Source organism: Paroedura picta, chromosome 3, assembly GCF_049243985.1.
Source record: "Paroedura picta isolate Pp20150507F chromosome 3, Ppicta_v3.0, whole genome shotgun sequence".
Lineage (NCBI taxonomy): Eukaryota > Metazoa > Chordata > Lepidosauria > Squamata > Gekkonidae > Paroedura > Paroedura picta.
The window spans coordinates 7,709,712-7,729,864 of record NC_135371.1 but is presented as its reverse complement, the minus strand read 5'-3'; the positions used below and the strand labels follow the sequence as shown (position 1 = coordinate 7,729,864).

Sequence of the window (20,153 nt, the reverse complement as noted above, 5' to 3'; positions counted from 1 at the left end):
GCAGATGAATTCCCTTCGTGCATTTTCTTGCTACCACACGCATTTCAAAAATGGTTACTCATAATAAATCCCCGTTTTAGAAACAGGGGGATTGTACTCCATGAACATCTGGAGGACCACAGGTTGACCACCCTTGCATTAAACCAATAGTGCCACAATGATACAATGGATAAGCAGCACAAACTTCCCAGTATCAGTTGACCACGTGCCTGTTCATCTAGGGTGAAAGGATCATACCCCCAGGCGAGTACCCTCATAATCTGAGGCATGAGTAGGCCTGCTCTGTTTTGGCTGTGAGACAACACTACAGTGTCTGAGGCGCTCGGACAGAAAGGTCCGCGGAAGCCACACCGCTGGCTCTGTATATTTTATTTGTTAAAAAGAAAATAACAGGGAAAAGGGAAGTGGAGACATTTTAAAAAGAGACACTGAAAGAAAAGCGAATCAAATCTTAAAGGGGGAAGGCAGATATCACATCATCCAGATGCACGGGGCCCCTGGTTTAGCGTGGAAACAGGGACGAACGACGTGGCTCCCGACCCACTGGAATCAAACTCACTTAATTGAGGCACAATTAATGTAGGCCCTGATTTTAACGGGGCATATGATACACGCGGCAGAATTGAGCATTTCCTAGAATGTACTGTTTCAGGTTTCAGATGGGGGATGGGAAAAGAACGTTTTGACGAGAACAAAAATTCCCCGACTGGAGAAACACAGCATACAAAGGTTAAGCTAGAACTCCCTGCCAAGCTAGTTTTCTAGTTACAGGAAGATTTGTGTAGATTGAGGGGGGGGGATTTGATCACACGACGCTCCACGTGCTTCCTGAAATAGTACCTTCCAGGAAAAACAATTCTACTCAATATAAATATCCATTCCCATTTATGAGGGACTAGTGCTTTCAACGAGGGCCAGATCAGAAATCAGCAACACCCCTCGTAAGCCTCTTAAAGTGCCACATTCTTTTCCTTGATAATATAACATCAGGCAAGGCAGTGTACACTTTTAAAAGCTCCACTATAAATCCAAGAGAAATTATAGACGGCCGTTAGTCCTATTGCTACTTTTTAAAGTTTGAAGGGATTTCCCTCCCCCCCAACAACAAAAAAGCATTCTTTTGGAATGGTTAGTCCTGTGTATGTATCCACCCTCTAAAAGAAACCCCTTTTAAATGCAGCTAAAATCCTTTAAACTAACAAAAACGAAAAAGAGCAGCTCTGTATGCAATTCAGAGAATGGTTAGTGCATTTGAATCTCATTGGGGACAAAACTGATTCACAATCGCACATCAGTTAACCAATCAAGCCTTCACAACTTATGATCCATGAAGCTAACCCGGGAAATGTCTTCTCTCTCTTTGCCACACAGGATTTGTCATTGGTTCTGGCCCCACATTGCCTTTAGTTTTCAATTTGTTTCCCCCCATTTCCCTCCCCTAGTTCTTTTGAGACCAGTTTGACTCCCATCTTTTCTTCTTATAATTTCTGTATCCCACTTTTTACTACCAGCAGCTCACCTTCGCCTTCCCTTCCTCTCCCCACAACAGACACCCTGTGAGGGAGGTGAGGCTGAGAGAGCTCTGAGATTACTGAAGAAGAAGAGTTGGTTCTTATATGCCACGTTTCTCTACCCGAAGGAGTCTCAAAGCGGCTTACAGTCGCCTTCCCTTCCTCTCCCCACAACAGACACCCTGTGAGGGAGGTGGGGCTGAGAGAGCTCGAACTGTGACTAGCCCAAGGTCATCCAGCTGGCTAGATGTGGAAAAGTGGGGAATCAAACCTGGCAACCAGAGTCACCTTTTTCCTTGTGCTCAATGTTTTTGTCCATTTTGCCCTGCCCACTCCCACCCACTTCTCACCGACTGGCCTGTTGGGTTATCTTCAAACCACTCAGCTGGCCTTCGCCGCGCCCTGAAGACAATTGGTTTTATGAATTTTATTTTATAAAAACCACTCATGAAGATGCACAGGGAGGGAAGACGTGCCCAAAGCGATTCTAATGTTCGTCGCTCGACTGCCGGGAAAATCAGGAGCAAATTGAAGGTGTGGAAAAGCCCTGAGCTAGACTGCCTGACCTGGTACGAGGCAGATTTGTATGTCCCGTGAAGAGGACTTATTGCTTTGGCGAGACCCCCTCACTCAGTAGTAGAACGCCTGCTCCGTAGACAGAAGGTTACTGGTTCAAACCCAGGTGTCGGGAAAAGTTGTCCCGAGCCCTCCTGCCAATCAGAATTTACAGTACTGGATTAGATGCATTTACGGCTGGATTTGCTCCTCCTCGCCTCCGGCTGAGCTACTGCTTCCTGTTCTTCAGCTGCCTAGCACATGGCAGGCCAGAAGCTGCCTAGGCCTGGCGTGGGATCCCTCTCCCCAGAATGGCTCAGCTGACCAAGAGAAAGATGGTTGGACAGTATTGCTTTAGAGTCATAGAGTCCTAGAGTGGGAAAGGGCCAGACAGGCCATCTAAGTCCAACTCCCTGCTCAATGCAGGATCAGCCTCAAGCATCCAGGCTAAGTTGTCTGTCCAGCCGCTGCGTAAAGACCGCCAGTGAGTTAGCGACGATTCACAGAGTGTGACAAATCAGTTGGTGGTGCACAATTTCTGCCAGTCACTCTGGCAAGCCTGCCTTTTGACTACACCCTCCCTGCCTCTTCCCATTTATGTCTTCAAGGAGCTTTGGGGATACCTCCCTGAGGGCCACCAGAGTCTCCTCTAAGGAATCAGAGCCCGAACAAGTTCCAGATAACATCCTCGTTTTCAAAATAATATTTTTTCTTCAGCGGCTCAGTTTTCTCATATATTCTTCCTAGATAGTCTGTTTTTGCAAATCTAACATGTTTGATATTTGAACTCTTAACGAATCAACCAAGAATCGAGCAAAAGTTCTACGTTTTGGATGTCGGAGGGCCCGTGTGGAAAACACCTACCTCTCTAATCGGCCTTCAAATAGAAGGCTTGTTGGGTTTGCCTAAAAATGAGGGGGGCGCTGCCTTCAAACATGGCGGTTCCCTTTTAACTAGAAGAAGAAGAAGAAGAAGAAGAAGAAGAAGAGTTGGTTCTTATATGCTGCTTTTCCCTACCCAAAGGAGGCTCAAAGCGGCTTACAATCACCTTCCCTTTCCTCTCCCCACAACAGACACCCTGTGGGGTGGGTGAGGCTGAGAGAGCCCTGATATCACTACCATGACTATTGCCATCCATGCCACATCAAGGGCTCCTAGAGGGAACTGCCACAGTTAGAGGCAGAAAACCACTGAAAATGAATGTTTCGCCCCACTTCATGGGACATTTTTCTTGTCTCAAACCGCGGTTCTCTTTTCCATCGTACGTTTGAATGTCAAACTATATAAACGAGGCTTTGAAATCGAAGGAGCTAAAAGTAGTATTTAAAAGAACATTTCAATACAAAAAAAAAAAAAGGCGGGGGGTTAAAACTGTCAAACAATGGACAATCTATATGCCCAGCTTCTTTTGTCCAGTCACGGAATCCAACTCACGCAATCTACCTCCCCCCGACCCCAAATATGGGCTGCTATGTTACTTTGCCCATGAGGCTGGGAGTTCAGTCCCAGCAGCCGGCTCAAGGTTGACTCAGCCTTCCATCCTTCCGAGGTCAGTAAAATGAGTACCCAGCTTGCTGGGGGGTAAACGGTAATGACTGGGGAAGGTACTGGCAAACCACCCCATATTGAGTCTGCCATGAAAACGCCAGAGGGCGTCACCCCAAGGGTCAGACATGACTTGCACAGGGGATACCTTCACCTTTACCTATGTTACTTACGCTAAACCAGTTTTCAAATCAGGACACATGAATGCACACACACGCGCGCACACACACTCACACACACCAATGCACAAAGGTGAGTAACAAAAGGGGGAAAGGGAATAAAAGAAAAACAGCTGCTCATCACAATGGCTGCTGGCTTATATTCTGCATTGTTAGTTTGCAAACCTAGTTTGCTTTAGATGGGCAACTGCATTAATCTGTCTGTAGCAGTAAGAAAGAGCAAGAGTCCAGGAGCACCTTAAAGACGAACATTTGTGGCAGGGGAGGAGCGTTTGGGGATCACTGCTCACCTCTTCAGATCACAAAGGCTCCTCCCCCTGCAACAAATTGTGTTAGCCTTTAAGTTGCTACCGGACTCTTGCCTTTTCTACTATTTTGCTTTGTCTTACCATTGCAAAGTACCTCGGGCGTGGTTCTTGCGTTTGTTTCCGACAAGGTAAATGTCACCGTAGCGTGACTTTTGGCATCGCTTCTGTGTGGCAAGCACGTCTGCCAAACGTGCCCTGCAAGCGGCAAGGGCTGAGAGGCATGGTGCTTTGGAGAGCGGTTGGCAGGACTCCGTTCTTGCCATACAGGGATGTAAAAGGGCTCTAAACCAGGGGTAGTCAAACTGCGGCCCTCCAGATGTCCATGGACTACAATTCCCAGAAGCCCCCCTGCCAGCATTCGCTGGCAGGGGGCTCCTGGGAATTGTAGCCCATGGACATCTGGAGGGCCGCAGTTTGACTACCCCTGCTCTAAACGGTGCCATGGAAAAACAGGGCTGCACAGCAGGCAAAATTTCCTGTGGGAATCACAAACACAAGAATCAAGTCTTTGTCAGCAAAAACAGGAGAGGGGGAAGAAAAACACCCAATGAGAAATGTGAAGTAATTCAAGGCAGCAGTTGAGAAATCAGTCCCAGCCTGGGAAAAGACTTTCAAGAAGTTGATCTGAACCTCTTTCAAGTCCATTGGAATCCCGCCTCCCATTCCCCCCCCTTAAATATGCCAAAATTATACAGCAAAGTAACCCAAATTGTGCCTTGCCTCTCCACAAGGCAGCTGAAAGCTGTCACAACCTCTCAGAATTCCTTGCTGGGCTTTCCTTCGCAGTCACGGGAACACACACAGAATTGGACCAAACTGGCCACCGTGATTACCCAGCAGCACTTTACACAAGACTCTCCCCAGGGGAGGGGGTGATCCTGCCCCCACCACAGTCTGCAACTTTAACGAATGTTCAGCTATTTGTTCACTTGCATAATTTACTTGGCTTTTCCTGCTTCCTGACCTGAAGCAGACAGCGACTCCAGGCCCCAGTTTCCAGCTCTCAGTTCACTGGCTTCTCAGATATCCTTGCATCCTTGAGGGCTAGAAACCTGATATGCCCAAGTTCCTCAAGAAACTGACTTCTCTCAGCTTCTTTGCCTGCGTGATCCACCTTGTGAAACAGCGAAATACACATCGCCTGAAATGTTCGGCACTTCCACAAAATCTAAGCCCCCCATCTCTCTCAGGAATTCTCCTTAAAAGTAATAACAACTTTCTCGGATCTCTGGTGATAATATTAGCATATTCCTGGGTGACATGCACGTGAATCGCTACAAACCATCTTAAAAAAATAAACGGGGTCCTTCAAATGTTAATATTTATAGCTAAGGAACCTTCTTTCCCCCCCTGTGAGTCATACAGGTCAGATGGGGGTTCGCCACTAATACCGGCAAAGGAGTGAGAACACCGTTTAGCGTTTTTCAAATCTTTCCCCCACGACAGCAGTGGCTTGTGAGGCGAACTCTGAAGGTTTTCTTTATTTCTATCGGGACTAAGCGCTCAGGTGGGGCACACCGTCCTCAAAATGCAGGGTCCAGTGGATTCAAGAACAAAGCTGGAACTTCATTTTAGGTTGTCTGGAGAAGGGGGTAAGGGGGGGGGGAAAGGAGGGAAAAACAAAGAAAGCTTAGGACAGTGGGCATTTGCCAACAAGAATGAGAGAGCAAGAAGGATTTGGCTGAAAGAAAATTCAAATTAATTAATTAATTCAAAAGAAATTCCGTCTAAACCTCCGGAAGAAGTTCCTGGAAGTTAGAACGGTTTCTCACTGGAACAGGCTTCCTCAGGAGATGGTGGGTTCTCCATCTTTGGAGATTTTAAAGAAGAAGCTGGATAGCCATCTGACGGAGAGGCTGATTCTGTGAAGGCTCAAGGGGGTGGCAGGTTACAGTGGATGAGCGATAGATTTGTGGGTGTCCTGCGTAGTCCTAGGGGTTGGACTAGATGACCCAAGAGGTCACTTCCAACTCTATGATTCTAGAAGCTTCCTTGGTTCAACCTGATGGGACATTCTGTTGAATATTTTAACCTGTGTTATACTTTGGCAAGATGAGGGGTCCTCAGAGAAGAAGAGGGTCTCCAGATTAGACTGCTGTTAACCACTACACCAAGCTGGACATTTCCCACTCCCTACCATCCCTCAATCCTCCTGCCTGTTTGGGAACTCTGGCCAATGGACTTATTCTTCCCTGGAACCTGCATAGGAAAATTCCTCAGGTGTTGCCTGAAGGCGCCTTACGAAGCTCACAGGGGATCTTGAATCTGGCTGGGACACCTTCTTGGAAAAGCCCAGGTACATCAAGGGCTTTTACAGCAGTGCTGGGAGGGTTAAGAAGCTGATTAGGCCGCCATCTTTCTATCTATTTGTACAGGGGTTTATGCATTTCATATTGTTTTCTTCATTTGTTGTTGTTATGTGCGAAGTCGTGTCCGACCCATCGCGACCCCATGGACAATGATCCTCCAGGCCTTCCTGTCCTCTACCATTCCCCGGAGTCCATTTAAGTTTGCACCTACTGCTTCAGTGACTCCATCCATCCACCTCATTCTCTGTCGTCCCCTTCTTCTTTTGCCCTCGATCTCTCCCAGCATTAGGCTCTTCTCCAGGGAGTCCTTCCTTCTCATGAGGTGGCCAAAATATTTGAGTTTCATCTTCAGGATCTGGCCTTCTAAGGAGCAGTCAGGGCTGATCTCCTCTAGGACTGACTGGTTTGTTCGCCTTGCAGTCCAAGGGACTCGCAAGAGTCTTCTCCAGCACCAGAGTTCAAAAGCCTCAATTCTTTGACGCTCGGCCTTCCTTATGGTCCAACTTTCGCAGCCATACATTGCAACTGGGAAGACCATAGCCTTGACTAAACGCACTTTTGTTGGCAGGGTGATGTCTCTGCTTTTTAGGATGCTGTCTAGATTTGCCATAGCTTTCCTCCCCAGGAGCAAGCGTCTTTTAATTTCTTTGCTGCAGTCCCCATCTGCAGTGATCTTGGAGCCCAGGAAAATAAAATCTGTCACTATCTCCATTTCTTCCCCATCTATTTGCCAGGAATTGAGAGGGCCGGATGCCATGATCTTTGTTTTCTTGATGTTGAGTTTCAAGCCAACTTTAGCACTCTCCTCCTTCACCCGCATCAACAGGCTCTTTAGTTCCTCTTCACTTTCTGCCATTAGAGTGGTATCATCTGCATATCTGAGGTTGTTGATATTTCTCCCTGCAATCTTGATCCCAATTTGTGACTCCTCTAATCCCTCATTTCTCATGATATGCTCTGCATACAAGTTAAATAGGCAAGGTGACAGTATACAGCCTTGCCGAACTCCTTTCTCAATTTTGAACCAGTCAGTGATTCCATGTTCAGTTCTCACTGTTGCTTCTTGACCTGCATATAAATTTCTCAAGAGACAAATAAGATGCTCTGGTATTCCCATCTCTTTAAGAACTTGCCACAATTTGTTGTGCTCCACACAATCAAAGGCTTTAGCATAGTCAATGAAGCAGAAGTAGACGTTCTTCTGGTACTCCCTAGCTTTCTCCATGATCCAGCGTATGTTGGCAATTTGATCTCTAGTTCCTCTGCCTCTTCGAAATCCTGCCTGTACTTCTGGAAGTTCTCGGTCCACATATTGCTGGAGCCTAGCTTGTAGGATTTTGAGCATAACTTTGCTAGCATGAGAAATTAGTGCGATGGTGCGGTAGTTTGAACATTCTTTGGCATTGCCCTTCTTTGGGATTGGAATGTAAACTGACCTTTTCCAATCCTGTGGCCATTGTTGAGTTTTCCAAATTTGCTGGCATATTGAGTGTAGCACTTTTACTCCATCGTCCTTTAAGATTTTGAATAGTTCAACTGGAATGCTGTCACTACCACTAGCTTTATTGTTGCTCAGACTTCCTAAGGCCCATTTGACTTCACATTCCAGGATGTCTGGCTCCAGGTCAGTAACTACCCCATTGTGGTCATCAGGGATGTTAAGCTCGCTCTTGTATAGTTCTTCTGTATAATTTTGCCACCTTTGTTTGATCTCTTCTGCTTCTGTAAGGTCCCTACCATTTTGGTCCCTTATCATACCCATCTTTGCATGAAACGTTCTCTTCATATCTCCAATTTTCTTGAAAAGATCTCTGGTCCTCCCGATTCTATTGTTTTCTTCTATTTGTTTGCACTGTTCATTTAAGAAGGCATTCTTATCTCTTCTAGCTTTTCTCTGGAATTCTGCATTCAATTGGGTGTATCTTTCTCTTTCTCCCTTGCCTTTCACTTCCCTTCTCTCCTTAGCTATTTGTAAAGCTTCCTCAGACAGCCATTTTGATTTCTTGCATTTCTTTTTCTTTGGGATGGTTTTAGTTGCTACCTGTTGTACAATGTTGCGAACCTCCGTCCATAGTTCTTCAGGCACTCTGTCTATCAGATCTAATTCCTTAAATCTATTTGTCACCTCCACTGTGTATTCGTCAGGGATATGATTTAGTTCATACCTGAGTGGCCTAGTGCTTTTCCCTACTTTCTTCAATTTAAGCCTAAATTTTGCAACAAGAAGCTCATGATCTGAACCACAATCAGCTCCTGGTCTTGTTTTTATTGACTGGATAGAACTTTTCCATCTTTGGCTGCAGAGCACATAGTCAATCTGATTTCTGTGTTGACCGTCTGGTGATGTCCATGTGTAGAGTCGTCTCTTGGGTTGCTGGAAAAGAGTGTTTGCTATGACCATTGTATTCTCTTGACAAAATTCTACCAGCCTGTGCCCTGCTTCATTTTGTACTCCAAGGCCAAACTTGCCTGTTATCCCGGTTATCTTTTGGCTTCCTACTTTAGCATTCCAATCCCCCATGATGATAAGCACATCATTTTTGGGCGTTGCTTCTAGAAGGTGTTGTAGGGCTTCATAGAACTGATCAACTTCATCCTCTTCAGCAGCAGTGGTTGGGGCGTAGACCTGGATCACTGTGATGTTGAATGGTTTGCCTTGGATTCGAACTGAGATCATTCTGTCATTTTGGGGATTGTATCCCAAGACTGCTTTTCCTACTCTCTTATTGATTATGAATGCTACTCCATTTCTTCTGCGAGATTCTTGTCCACAGTAGTATACCTGATGGTCATCTGAATTAAATTCACCCATTCCTGTCCATTTTAGTTCACTGATTCCTAAAATGTCGATGTTCAGTCTTCTCATTTCTTGTTTAACCATGTCCAGCTTGCCTTGATTCATGGATCTGACGTTCCAGGTTCCTATGGAATAAAAATCTTTACAGCATCGGACTGTCTTTTCACTACCAGTTACTTCCACAACTGAGCGTCCTTTCGGCTTTGGCCCAGCCGCTTCATTCATTCTGGCGCTACTCGTACTAGCCGTCTGCTCATCCCCAGTAGCATATTGGACACCTTCCGACCTGAGGGGCTCATCTTCCAGCGTCATATCGTTATGCCTATTGGAACTGTCCATAGAGTTTTCATGGCAAAGATACTGGAGTGGTTTGCCATTGCCTTCTCCAGTGGATCACCTTTTGTCAGAGCTCTCAGCTATGACCTGTCCGTCTTGGGTGGCCCTGCACGGCATAGCTCATAGCTTCACTGAACTACGCAAGCCCCCTTGCCACAACAAGGCAGCGATCCTTCATATTTTCTTCATATTGTGGTGTAATTATTGATTTTATATTTGTAAACCGCCACGAGACAGCTGCTGTCGAGAGTGGCGGCCTAAAAATTTAAAAATAAAGAGACTAAACTTTATAAAATTTATACACAGACGATTTGCGGGTACTGCGTGGAGGCGTATTAAGTCCTGTATTATCACTCCTCTTTCAGTGTCACGCTGTGAAGTCAATAAAGAGGCTGACTATGCCGGCGCGAACTTAAATCCACAGCTCCACGAAGACTCAGCCCTCCACTTTTGGCCCCCAAGTCTCCGGCGGCGGTAATGACTTGGAAGATGCTTTCTTTTCAACAAGAGCTGATACCCGGTAGCAACCTTCGTAAAAAACCTACCCCACACTGAACAGATCCACCCAGTTCCTTGGCTGCTGGTTCCAGCGATCCAAGTCCGCTTTCAGGGGTGAGCCTGGGCTTTGGGGGCGAATCCCCTCGCGGTCTGCCCGGTAAACCATGGTTGAGTTGTTCTAGCTCAGGGTTCCGGGGCCGAGGATTTTCTCCCGGGTGATGAGTTGCTGTGGCATCACCTAGTCAAGAGCAGAAGTCAGAGGAGACCGTTGGGGTAGTGGCAGACAGCCTTTCCTGACTGGATATCCTTCTGCACCCCAATCCGCCACCCACGTTTGGGCAGATTTGATCAATCTATTCACTGAGTCAAACTCATACATCGATATTATGTAAAACTAGGGGCCAAGCCCATTGCATTCAGGAATACAATGGGTGCTAGATTGGGATGTGGAAGGAATGAACTCTGCAGACAGCCTTTCCCTTCCCCCAGGGCCTGGAAAGGCTGCAGGCAGCTGTTGGGGAACTCACCAGCAGGGGCAGCTCTCACCCAGCAGGGATCTGCAGCCTCCGAGCCTCGGTGGAAGTGGAAGGAGGAGGGGGTGGCCAAGACTGGGAGATGGAAGGCGATTGGCTGGTGGCTGGACAGACAGGCAAGCCGGTTGGAGGAGGAGGCACTCAGGGGCGGGACAGCCACCCTGAGAGGTTGTTAAGTGCTGAGTGGCACTTAAGCCATGAGACCAGCTCCTCCTCCAAGGCCTTACCAGAAATATTAAGTGGAATAGATATCATCAATATTCTGACCAACGAATACTTATGATACCCAAGAGCCAAGATCTAGCCTCTCTGCGTGGTTGGGATAATCCATCCAACAGGGATAGCCGCAGCTATCGTGGGAAGTTCTCCAAACCCGGGAGAGATTGCGGAGGGGCTGTGGCTCACTGGCAAAACCCCTGCTTAGCTTGCAGAAGGTCCCAGGTTCAATCCTTGGCATCTCCTGTTAAAGGATCCGGTAGGAGGCAATGTGAAATCTACTGCCCATCAATTTCACCTTAGTGACTTACAAGAATCGCTGACTTCTGTGTCGTCATGTTCTGGGGAGAGGCCTTGAGGTGAGCCTGATGGCTCTGGTTCTTCCTCAGACGAGCCGTGGGATGGCTCCAGCGGTCCTTGGGCTTCACGGCTGCTTCCAAGGCCCTGTTTCTCCTTGGCGCTCTGGCTGCTGGGTAGCCATGGCTCTCCCTGAGGTCCTGTATGGGACAGCATGTCAGGTGTGGAAACCAGATAGTCTGGCAGGGTGAAAACAGAAAAGGATCAAGTGAGGATAGGAAGGTGGCTGAATTTTATTTGTTAACTTCATTTAGGATCCACTTTTGCTCCCCAAAAGGGACTCAAAATGGCCTAAATTACTCTCCTCTCCTTTTTATCCTCACAACAACCCTGTGAGGGAGGTTAGGCTGAGAGGGGCGACTGGCCCAAGGTCACTCAGCAATCTTCTACACCATAATCAACATTTCTGAGCCTGTGGACACCTTTGGAGCAAAATGGCTGATTAGGGAGGCGGAGCCAGCCACAAAATGGCTGCCACTGCTTACTGTCAGTCACATAGTGCAGATCTGTGTGCTGTGGTGACAGCTGCTGCCCAGAGAACATTTTAAAGAACCTGTGCAGTCAATCACATCTCCAGCAGCCAATCAGAAGCCTGGGTGGGCAAAATCCCCACCTAGCCCCACCCACTTCGTGGGCACCACATAAGGGAGTCAGGATACACAGGAAGTAAATTTCTCGCTAAGCCGGCACTGTTATGCAATGTCAAATTCTACAAAGTGCCAAGCTCAACTTCTGAGAACCGAATTTTACTTCTCCCCACCTGGGTGGATTCCGTCTGGAGGGTCGGGAAAAACAGAGCTGTCGTAGAGACTCTCCCCATTGTCCAAGTCCTTGTAGGCGCTGTCCCCCACGTGGACCCTCTGGTGCTTGGTGAGGTACGGCCTCCACCGGAAGCTCTCCCCACACTGCAGGCACTTGTAGGGCTTCTCGCCCGTGTGGATCCGCAGGTGCTCCGTCAGGGTGGAGCGGCGGTTGAAGCTCCGCCCACACTTGGGGCACTCGTAGGGCTTCTCCCCCGTGTGGATGCGCAAGTGGGCGTTGAGGTGGGTGCTCTGGAAAAAACGCTTCCCGCAGGCCAGGCATTCGAAAGGCTTCTCCCCCGTGTGGGTCCGGTGATGCTTCACCAGTTCGAACTTGTACTGGAAGGCTTTTCCGCACTCGTGGCACATGTGCTTCTTCTCTACTTGGACGATCTTCAGCTGGCTGACGTCCGTGACGTCGTTCCCGTCCGGGGTCAGCTCCGCCTCGGTCTTGATTGGACGTTCCGAAGGCGGAGCCCCCGGATCTCGCTGGTCGTCGGAAGGCTCCGGGTTCCGCCCAGACCCCTGCTGATTGGCCGTCCCAGCATTCTGAAGACCGACCTCGGTTTTTCCAGCTGCCGTGGCAACGCCTGCTGGGGCGGGGTGGGGACAGAAGGAGACAGAAAGAGAGAACGGCTGGCCAATACGCCCAGAAAAGTTGCATTTGTTACTTCACACTAGTGGTATATGAAGCAGTGGTATATGGATCAGTCTAGCTTGGGGGTTTCCCAATCACCATATGGTACCACGAAGGCCCCTCAATAGTACCACAGTGTGGGTTTTTTTCCCCAAAATGGCAGACCTCCCACCCTGGGCATGCCCTTTCTAGCTCTAAGCAAAGGGGCAAGGAATTTTATTTTTTTTAATTCTCTCCTTATTTGGGCAGGTTGACTCAGCCCCTCCCAAAGTGGCCAGTGGGCCGTGGTAAGGGGAGGGCCTCGACCATTTAACCCTTTGCTGGCCAAGGCTCTGCTCACGTCTGAGTGTGGTGTGGCAGGGAGGCCTGGCCAGCTGACGTCACTTCCGGGTACCTGGAAAATATTTCAGTGGTACGTCCACGGTCAAAAGGTTGGAAAAGGCTGGTTTAGTTCCAGATTTGCCTAACCCTTCTAAAGAGCCACGTCATGCTAATACCCACAGCCAGATCTTGTGGCAGAGGTCCGCAAACTAACTTGGAAGTTCTTTCTCTCCCGAACCTTTTCTGCCAAATCTCGTTCCCCAAAATTCTAGCAGGAAGAGAGACCATTTCTCTTTGCCTGCTGTTCCCATCCCATTTACAGATGGGTACATCTCAGTTCTCCCCCCCCCCAAACAAATCTTTTCTCATCCAAAAAAAGCTACAAATGTTTTAGTCGCTTTTCATAAGCCAGAGGCACTGAAGTTGTGAAACTTAATGAGAGTGTCAGATTAGATCTCGGAAAGCCAGGTTTGAATACCTACTCCGCTACAGGGCTTGCTGGGTAACTTTGGGCCAGTCAGATACTCTCAGCTTAGCCTACCTCACAAGGTTGTGGTGGGGATATAACAGAGAAGGCCATAAATGTTGTGTTTGTGTGTGTGTCTGTGTGTGTTAAAGAGAGAGAGAGAGAGAGAGAGAAAGAATTGAAGAAATTACTACAGAAGAAAGACCCTGCTCACCTGGGTGGATTCCCAGATGGTCCGCCAGGGGTGAGTTTTCAAACATGGCCTCTCCGTTATCCAGGCCTTTATACACTGCGTTCCCCACGTGGACCCTCTGGTGCTTGGTCAGGTACGGCCTCCACCGGAAGCTCTCCCCGCACTCCAGGCATTTGTAGGGCTTCTCCCCGGTGTGGATCCGCAGGTGCTCCGTCAGGGTGGAGCGGCGGTTGAAGCTCCGCCCACACTTGGGGCATTCGTAGGGCTTCTCCCCCGTGTGGATGCGCCGGTGAGCACTCAAGTGGGAGCTCTGGATGAACCTCTTCCCGCAAGCGAGGCACTCGTAGGGTTTCTCCCCCGTGTGAGTCCTCCAGTGCAGCAGAAATTCCGATTTGCAGTGGAACCATCGGTCGCATTCCGGACACATTAGCTTCTTCCGCCCCACGTGGAACATGCTTCTCTTGGAGGTGGCGGCCCTCAGGTGGCGGGAGGGTTCTCGCCAGGAGTTTCCCAGCGGCACGTCCCAGGGCCTTGGCAGTCCACACCGGGCCTCAGGGTTCAAGACGGCGTTCCCGGAGGGTGACCCCAGCAAAGTCCACGGGGGCTCCGATAGTTTGGGGATTTCCTGTTCAGGGGTCTCTTCCTTGATCTCCCTCACTATAACCTCACTTGTAGGGACACAGGGGGAATCCGGACACATGTTATTCCCTGGGATCCCTGTGGGACAGAATTGGGAAAGGGTTAAGAGAGCGTCTGGAAAGAAGAACAATCAACGTTTCTTTTTCTTTCTGTCTTTTGGAAATAATGACATGAGCACTTTTATTTTCATAGAATCATAGAGTTGGAAGGGGCCATACAGGCCATCTAGTCCAACCTCCTGCTCAACGCAGGATCAGCCCTAAGCATCCTAAAGCATCCAAGAAAAGTGTGTATCCAGCCTTTGCTTGAAGACTTCCAGGGAGGGGGCGCTCACCACCTCCTTAGGCAGCCTATTCCACTGCTGCACTACTCTGACTGTGAAAATTTTTTTCCTGATATCTAGCCTATATCGTTGTACTTGAAGTTTAAACTCATTACTGCGTGTCCTTTCCTCTGCAGCCAACGGAAACAGCATCCTGCCCTCCTCCAAGTGACAACCTTTCAAATACTTAAAGAGGGCTATCATGTCCCCTCTCAACCTCCTTTTCTCCAGGCTGTAAAGAAAGTGCAAGGTTATTACAGGTATTTGTTTCCCCCAAATGTCAATCGCGGACTTAGGTTTGTAAAAAAAAAAAAAAGCATCCTAACTCTTCTCTCACCTTCACATAGATTTACAGGGATCTTTTTTTCCTCCAAAGGGTAGGGATCTGGGATCCATGGCTTCTTTTCTTCGAACACATGCGGATTTAGGAGCCATGGCTTCTTTTCCTCTAAAACCGGTGGATTTGGGATCCAAGGCCCTTCCCCTCGCTCCAGCCGGGAGATCAACTCAGGTTTCGGTATCGGAACAGCTAGGCCATGCAATGAAAAAATAAAGAAAGGTTTGATAGGCTGGCCCATGGGTTGCAGTCCCTGGGGTCAGCAGCCAATGTAATATATTCAGTTTCCTTAGACTTTCTCAACTAGGGTTTCCCGAAGAGGCGGGTGTTAATCAAATGTCCATATCTTTAAAAAATCGGTTAAAACATTTATGGATGATTCGACTATATGTGGTCATGTCGACCCACCCACTCACCCCCAAGCAGCCAATGAGGGGTCTGGACAGGGCGGGAAGAGGAGGGGAGGGGCCCTGGGTGGGTATGCACGCAGCTCTTCTTCCTAATCAAGTTCTGCATGATTGCGCCACTTCTGGGGTTTCTCAAAGCCTGACGGATGTTTCAGGGGGTTCTCAACCATTGAGAACGGCCGTCCTAGAGTGAACTCCCCCAAGTATTCTCAGCCACCGTGAGCTCCGTGCTACTAGTGACCTCAGCGGTGTCGTGGCTATGACTAACCGAACGAGCTCCTTACCGAGGGAAGCCACGTTTTCGTAATTCTCCTGCATAACATCCCAGTACAGGTCTCTCTGCTCCGTGTCCAGAAGCTCCCACTCCTCTTCTGTGAAATACACGGCCACTTCTTCGAAGGAGTACGGAGGCGCCTACAAGAAGAGCACAAAATAAAGGGCGTTGCTCCAGCACTATACTCCACTATATTGTGGCGCAAGAGCCTCTTGTGGCGCAGAGTGGTAAGGCAGCTGTCTGAAAGCTTTGCCCATGAGGCTGGGAGTTCAATCCCAGCAGCCGGCTCAAGGTAGACTCAGCCTTACATCCCTCCGAGGTCGGTAAAATGAGTACCCAGCTTGCTGGGGGGTAAACGGTAATGACTGGGGAAGGCACTGGCAAACCACCCCGTATTGAGTCTGCCGTGAAAACGCTGGAGGGCGTCACCCCAAGGGTCAGGCATGACCCGGTGCTTGCACAGGGGATACCTTTACCTTTTTATATTCTACCACCACCCCAAATTCTGTCATTCCTCCCAGTCGGTCCTCTACCTGAGCTGTGTCCACCACACTCCTCTCTCTTCCCGCAGGGGGAGGGAACGTTCCAATGAGAAACACACACATCATTTTGCCAACCTGTCAGGGAGAAAAAGGGGAGAGGTGGTTTTCAAAAATATCCCTCCCAAACCGCACCCTGGTCTTCAGAGGTTTCTTCCTCCCCCCCAACCTACACACCTTCTTTTTTAGTTTTTAAAATAGTTTTTAAAATTATTTTAGCACAGATTATGGGAAAGGAGGTGCCTTGTTATACCCTTTTGCCTCTGTAATAGTTAATGTTATTAATGTTAACGTTATTGTGAAAAGCTGAGTTGCATTTACTGTTTTCTGCGTTTTAGGTAAACCGCCCTGAGCCTCAGGGGAGGGCGGTATATAAATACAATAACAAACAAACAAATAAAATCTCTTTGCAATTACACAAACATTCTTTGCCACATATAAAAACTGGTGAAGGGGGAGACATCATTTCTTTTGCTAGAGAGGTCAGACAAAACAAAGTAAAAAAACCCAACCCCACAGGCATCAACGGCTTTACAAGGGGATTAGATTCATGAAGGAGAGGTCTGTCAGGGTGGCCAACCTCCAGACAGTGTCTGGAGTTCCCTGGGGATTACAAAAGTGTCTCCAGACAACAGAGATCAGTTCCCCTGGAGGAAACAGCAGCTTTGGACGGTGGCCCTAGCAGCTTTGTACCACACTGAACACCCTCTCCTGCCCAAATCCCACTCACTTCAGCCTCCATCTCCAAAATCTCCACATATTTCTCAACCCAGAGCTGGCAACCTTACTATCAGTGGTAATGTGACTGAGGAGAACCTCCACTTTCAAAGGCACTAATCCTCTGAATCCCAGAGCCGGGTCAGACACTCTCAGGCCAGACCTACCTCACAGGGTTGTTGTGAGGAGAACATGGAAGCCTTTCCGGGCTGTTAAGAGTCCCCAATGCATAATATTTTGAACGTCAGTCACCACTAGACTTTCTGTCAATTCTGATGGCAGGTAGCTCATCAGCAATGGGCTGTTTACCTGTGCCTGCACACCTGTGCAAGATCTCTGAGCACCAAATGGCCTCAAAATATAACAACAACTGTTCGAGGCCCTCGTCATTCCTTTGGGGTTGGGGATCCTGATGAAGTGTTGGTCACTGGCTCTTAGGGCTCTTTGGGGAGCATCGTGGGAGAGGCAGTCCCATAAACACAGAGGTCCCAGACCATCAGTGGCTCTGAAGCTTAGTACTGAAACCCTGAACCCGATCCAGTCTCTGATCAGGGCCAGTCCAGGAGCACCTTGGAGACCAACAACCCTTGTGGTTTGTTTTTGGGTCCCAAAGGCGATGGATTCCCCCTCCACGGAGTTAGTCTGCAGCATCAGAGAAGAGACACAGTCCAGGAGCACTTTCCAAACGAAGGTTTCTGGCGGGGAGGAGCTTTCGGAAGTTAAGAAGTGGGCCCGAAGGGGGTCTGGAGAAGTGGGTCGCCTTTAGGTGCTCCTGGGCCCTGGCTTGTCACATCAGCTTTTTAAAATGGGGGGGGGGATCCCTAGAATATAACAGCACCTTCTAACCCCCCCTCCCCTCCAAAAAAACGACCTCCTTTTGATTTTGTGTTTTTAAAGATGATTTTGGCTGCAGGATTTACATACAAACACACACACACACTCGCTCTTGCACTATCCCCCCCTCCCTCCCCATGTCTGCTCTGCACGCCGACCGGCCCCGATCCTGCCCCCTTCCTCCCTTTCCCCACTTTCGGGAAGCCCCTTCCCACCTGCCCCTCCGCCCAGATCCCCTTCCTGCCGCCAAGGTCCCCGCGGGGCGCTTCACCTTCCCGGCGCGCGGCTGTGCGGAGGCCACGAGGCCGCCAGAGGCCTGGGGAAGGGGCGGCGGCTGCAAGCGGAGCCCCTACGGCGGCGGGGCCCGGCGGCCGCGCACCGGATCTTGCGGCATCCTCCGCGCGAGGAAGCTCAGCCCCTCCGGGCCGCGCAGGAGACGAGAGCCCGCAGCCAGCAAGGCGGCGCAAAGGACCGGCGCTCGGCGGAGCCGCAAAGCGGAGCCATCTGGCGGCCGGCGAAGAGGCGCAGCTCCGCTCCGGAGTCGCCCGAGGGCAAGGGCCCCGTTGCCACCTCCTCCCGCTGCCGCCGGGAGGGCGGGCGGACGCTCCCCTGGGAGGCTTTGGACGGGCGCACGGGGGGGGAGCTGCAGAGTGGTCAGTGGGATTTGGACGGGGTGGAGCAGGGGGAGTCCAACTGCGGCCCTCCAGATGTCCATGGACTACAATCCCCATGAGCCCCTTGCAGGGGCTCATGGGGATTGTAGTCCACGGACATCTGGAGGGCCGCAGTTGGACTACCCCTGAGGTGGAAGGAGGGGAGCGGGGCTCCGGACTGGGTCTGAGGCTTCTCCGCATTTTTAGCCATGATCCGGATCAGGGGGTGGAGGGACTCCCAAATTGAACTTGCAGATGGGGGGGGGGAGGAGGGAAGACCCCCAGGAGAAAGAGATCGGAGAAGTGGGCGAAGGAGAAGAAGATGCACTTGGAGAAGGAGGAGGGCAGAGGTCTCCGTCTGGGGCCGGAGAATGAGAGGCGTGCCTGCTGGGTGGGAGAGTCCAGTAGCACCTTTGAGACCTACAAAGATTCTGGTTTTATGGTGCTACTTCAGACCAACAAGGCTACCCGTTTGAATCTATCCTGCTGGGTGGGAGAGGGACTTCTGGGGAGCGGTGTGTGTGTGTGTGGACGGGTGATCTTGGGGTATTTGTGGACTGTGAGTAAACAGGAGCCGACTGTCCCCTGCGGCGGTAAAGGAGGCAGATGCGGTCGACAGAGACATCGCATCTGAATCACAAGATGTCCTAGTCCCACTGGATCCGGCATTGGTCAGTGTGCATTTCTGGAGGCCTCACTTGAAAAAGGTTGTGGACAAAATGGAGAGGGTTCAAAGGAGAGTGACGAGGATGATCCGGGGCCTGGGGACCAAGCCCTGTGAGGAAAGGCTGAGGGACTTGGGAATGCTCAGTCCGGAGGCAAAGAGGTTGAGAGGGGACATGATAGCCCTCTTTAAGTATTTGAAAGGTTGTCACTTGGAGGAGGGCAGGATGCTGTTTCCGTTGGCTGCAGAGGAGAGGACACGCAATAATGGGTTTAAACTACAAGTACAACGATATAGGCTAGATATCAGGAAAAAAATTTTCAGTCAGAGTAGTTCAGTAGTGGAATAGGCTGCCTAAGGAGGTGGTGAGCTCCCCCTCACTGGCAGTCTTCAAGCAAAGGTTGGATGCACACTTTTCTTGGATGCTCTAGGATGCTTAGGGCTGATCTTGCGCTGAGCACGGGGTTGGACTAGATGGCCTGCATGGCCCCTTCCAACTCTATGATTCTATGATTCTAAGTATTTGAAAGGTTAGATTCAAATCAGTAGCCATGTTGGTCTGAAGTAGCACAATCAAATCAGTCCAGTAGCACCTTTAAGACCAACAAAGATTTATTCAGGGCGTGAGCTTTCGAGTGCAAGCACTAGTCTGTATTTGAAAGCTCCCACCTTGAATAAATCTTTGTTGGTCTTAAAGGTGCTACTGGACTCTGATTTTATCTGAAAGGTTGTCACTTGGAGGAGGGCAGGGAGTGGTCCGTGTTGGCAGCAGAGGAGAGGACCTGCGGTAATGGAGAACGGTACCAGCTAGACATCAGGATAAATTTTCCCATGGTTAAGTAGCTCAGCAGTAGAATGGGCTGCCCTCACTGGTGCTCTTCAAGCAGCGGCTAAACAGATCCTTCTCATGGCTGCTTGAAGCTGATCCTGCACTGAGCAGGGGGTGGAACTAGATGACCTCTACGGCCCCTTCCAACTCTAAGATTCTGGGATTTGTTCTAATCCTTCATTTGCACACATTACGTGACCAAAGTACGAGAGTTTTTGTTTATAGATCTTTGCCTCAAGACAGCAGTTGGGTATCATTTGGTCCAGAACGGATTGGTTTATTTTTCTTGCAGTCCATAGTATTTTCAGTAATTGTCTCCTGGTCCATAATTCAAAAGGTAGGTTACAGAATGGTTAAGGAGGAGAGAATGAGGCAAG

At 49.4% G+C, this 20,153-nt stretch overlaps 1 protein-coding gene across 1 annotated transcript in view; it reads right to left on the bottom strand.

Annotated features, from left to right (window-relative positions):
- Nucleotides 1-360: 360 nt before the first annotated feature.
- LOC143834434 (uncharacterized) overlaps nt 361-20,153 on the bottom strand; it is a 29,078-nt gene continuing 9,285 nt past the window's right edge. The window contains exons 5-9 of the mRNA XM_077331270.1: nt 13,583-13,922; nt 11,905-12,537; nt 11,099-11,323; nt 10,086-10,276; nt 361-5,678 (exon numbers count right to left, since the gene is read on the bottom strand). Of these exons, the coding sequence (XP_077187385.1) occupies nt 5,670-5,678; nt 10,086-10,276; nt 11,099-11,323; nt 11,905-12,537; nt 13,583-13,922 (1,398 nt within the window). The 3' untranslated portion in view covers nt 361-5,669. The remainder of the gene's footprint in view (nt 5,679-10,085; nt 10,277-11,098; nt 11,324-11,904; nt 12,538-13,582; nt 13,923-20,153) is intronic.